The sequence below is a fragment of the Amphimedon queenslandica genome, unplaced genomic scaffold, assembly GCF_000090795.2.
Source record: "Amphimedon queenslandica unplaced genomic scaffold, v1.1 AMPQUscaffold_11961, whole genome shotgun sequence".
NCBI classification, from domain to species: Eukaryota; Metazoa; Porifera; class Demospongiae; order Haplosclerida; family Niphatidae; genus Amphimedon; species Amphimedon queenslandica.
In genome coordinates this window covers 1-3,270 of record NW_003547800.1, presented here as the reverse complement: position 1 = coordinate 3,270, position 3,270 = coordinate 1, and the positions used below count along the sequence as shown (strand labels likewise).

The 3,270-nt window shown below is 34.2% G+C and overlaps 1 protein-coding gene across 2 annotated transcripts; it reads right to left on the bottom strand.

Annotated features, from left to right (window-relative positions):
• Positions 1 to 1,790: 1,790 nt before the first annotated feature.
• On the bottom strand, positions 1,791 to 3,127 carry LOC109588647 (chromodomain-helicase-DNA-binding protein 1-like). Of its 2 annotated transcripts, none has more exons than XM_020004786.1 (7): positions 3,005 to 3,127; positions 2,882 to 2,952; positions 2,659 to 2,773; positions 2,431 to 2,539; positions 2,263 to 2,330; positions 2,122 to 2,218; positions 1,791 to 2,050 (listed from the first exon to the last, which is right to left on the bottom strand). In XM_020004786.1, the coding sequence occupies exons 1-7, from the start codon at positions 3,045 to 3,047 to the stop codon at positions 1,861 to 1,863; spliced, it is 693 nt and encodes a 230-aa protein (XP_019860345.1). In that variant the 5' UTR covers positions 3,048 to 3,127; the 3' UTR covers positions 1,791 to 1,860. The 2 variants fall into 2 exon arrangements, with proteins under 2 accessions (XP_019860345.1, XP_019860346.1); XM_020004787.1 differs by having other exon boundaries at positions 2,122 to 2,215.
• Positions 3,128 to 3,270: the final 143 nt, after the last annotated feature.

Here is a 3,270-nt window from a genome sequence, read left to right as displayed (position 1 = left end):
TGTCAAATATTAGCACAATCCATCAGCAACCACTCACTGTGTTTGGATAGAGTAGATCTATCATTGTTTGACTGGTTGTGTCTCGGTTATTGTATAAACAATTCCAGCACAACATGGAATCACTTGCACCTAGGTAATTTATCTAACCAGCCACTATCAGTCTTCACTGCTGGACTAACTAATAATTCACTACAGACCCAGTGTAAGAGACTGGAGGTAGGGTTTTTTAATGACACCACTGGCACAGATAAATTACTACACACATTATTACAATCATCATTTCTATACAATGTTAAGGAGTGCTACTGTGTATTAGAATTAGGTCAGTATAATCCCTGCCTTGTATTGTTACAGTTACTCAAACTTCCTCAACTGAAAATACTGCACTTAAGAATGTTTTCTCCAGGTTTTGCACACACAGATTTTGATAGATCATACTACACAAAGTGTGCTGAAGTTGAGAAATGTATAGAAGTAAATTTAACAGTACAAGAAATGAAGATTATGTACTTCGATAAGGAGAAAATAATAAGTTACTTGACCAGCAGTATTATTAGAGGAATAACAAGAAATAAAAAACTAGCATCATTTTCCCTGGTTGTTAATGCTCCTCTTGATCCTCCTGTACCTATTTCTTGTGGAATAATAGAGCAGTTACTAAAAGATAAAAAATTACAAGCTTTTTCTTTAGACATAGATCATAACATTCTACCATCATCACTGAATATAGTAGAGGTGAACACAGCAATGACTGCTTTAGAGATAGGTAGTAAACTGATGATATCACTCTTTCCACATATCAAAGGATTACACTGTCTGACACTACCTGAAGTATACCCACTACCATATATTCTATTTCACTCTCATCCCAGTCTACATACACTTATTCTACCCTTAGACACAGCTGAGAGTGCTATTGAACTATTTACTGTTCTACAAACCAATACTACACTTAAAGCTCTGAGTGTGGAGATAAAGGAGGAGAAGGTATATACTAGCAGTCTGGCACTGCGAGACTACAGTATGGGTACTAGTCTACAAAACATGCTAACACACAAGCAAACACTGAAATACCTTGAGATTAATAATGTTGGCTATAAAGTAACTGCCATTCCCAGTTCATTTCTGTCCTTCCTAACAACTGGTCTCAGACACAACACCAGTCTACAGCAGTTGAGTGTATCCATTCCACTGAATGAAGAAATAAGAACTTTTACTGATGTCATCTCTCAAAAGAACAATCTCACAGAACTTAAAGTGGAATTCAAATCAGATCAGTCATACAGTAGCTGTAGTTGGAAAGAGAAGAAACACATAATGACATCATTGTTTTATGAACAGGTACTACCTGCTGTTACTAACATGTTACAGTCACATACAACCATCAGACTACTGAGGATAGAGTGTGAAGGTATTAATTATTGGCAGACACCTCAACCTAACTGCATAAAACTAGTACAACATTTATATGAAACTATCTTCATCCATCCATCACTTGAATATATTGAGATTAAAGCTGGATACTCTCCTCCCCTTCTGGTGAATACTCTTGAAGATCAAAAGAAAACATTGATCAACAGTCAACAACCACACAAACCACTACCAATAGTAAATATTCACTAATTAATAATTTTAATTACATTTACTAAGATTTAAAAGTATTAATTATTAATAATTAATAATTATAATTTTTAATTTTCATTTACTATCACGGTAATGATTCACCTTTCCGCTGACTCCATTAATTTATCTAATCCAAACTTCAAAATGTCATAGATAGCTACATGTAATTATTATAAAATTTGAATTTGTTAAACATTCTAAATTTAGTGGCATGCACAATTAAAAATACCTACAGTATTATACGAGATGGTGTATTAAATATTTCTCAGTTTGTAAAAGATGTCCTTCATGTAAACTATCTTCCAACCATTTCAAAGAGACTACTGTGGCCTTGTGTGTATTCCATGGCAACTTGTTTCCCTCCAAGCCAGGAACAATAATGTGTGTTGTTTTATCAGTGGGGGCCTCCTCTACATCACCATTATAAGTATGGATAAGTTAAGGATTATACATTATTATTAATATAACATTAAATCTATACATGTAGAATTAGGATATGCTATTATACAACGGGATAGAGAGAGTTTGGTACTCTCATCAATTCCATAGAAACATACACTGATATTAGTAAATGTATCCGGTAATGGATCCACTACTAAAAGATTGTAATAATGACAAATTGATGAAGGTATCTCTAACCTTTAATACGAAGTTCAGGGCTAACTCTTGGTATAGTTTTGTGGTGCCCATGACGTGGAAAATAATAACTGTTGAATAATGTTAAGGAGAAAAATATTGTGAGGAGCTTCCCTACATGTACATGTACAATATAGTTTATAGTAAGTGGTTTGTGCATTTTTGAGATACATGAAGGTTGGTATTCCTTTGCTCGAGAGATGCTTTCTGATTAGTCTCTCAGTACCATACCAATTGAAATGAGGAGTAGAATGACCTATCCTTGGTAAATGAACTGATGCTAGGAAGAGAAAAAGAAAGAAGACATAAAGAAAAAGAGAAAATGAATGGGACATGGAAAGAGAGAAAAAACAGAGAGTGAGAAAGAAATAGGAAGATAATACAATTAGTAGATATTACCATTTAGTCTTAATGCTAGGCTACTGATTCTTTGTAAGCCAATATTGAGAGAAGGTAACTTAATCCCTGACAGGCTACCACTAGAATCCCTTGACTGGGCAACAATTAGTGCCAACTAAAATTAATGAAGACATAAATTAACAATACTGTAGTACATGAACAATAAAAACTGTATAATGAGTGAATGACTACACACTATATGTACATGTACAAGTATACATACCATATCTCTGCCTTGATCTCTACTCATGATATCATCAACTGGTATTACATGCACATCACTCAAGGACAAATCTATAATCATTACATCAGTGTCACAACGTAACTGACTGTCATTACACAGTACCTCTCATTTTACTTGCTTTCTTATAGTAGGTCTCTGGTTGCATTGAGCGTGTTGATATAGCCAAGAATAAACCACCACGCCCCCACCGTCCGGAATCATCTACATGTACATGTACATGAAAAGCATAACTTAGCAAATAAAATAAATTTAATATACATGTAATTCAGCTAATTATTTCAACCTTATACCACACTAACATGCATTACACTATACTATCATGAAGAGGGTCTACTAGTCATACCAATAATACGATGATATTCCTTACC

Excerpts from the sequence above, each read along its gene's own strand:
- LOC109588647 (XM_020004786.1), bottom strand. The coding sequence starts at position 3,047 with ATGCAACCAGAGACCTACTATAAGAAAGCAAGTAAAATGAGAG. Across the intron at positions 2,331-2,430 it reads AAAGGAATACCAACCTTCAT|TTATTATTTTCCACGTCATG; the intron begins GTATCTCAAAAA and ends ATTATTCAACAG. Across the intron at positions 2,219-2,262 it reads CCCTGAACTTCGTATTAAAG|TAGTGGATCCATTACCGGAT; the intron begins GTTAGAGATACC and ends ACAATCTTTTAG.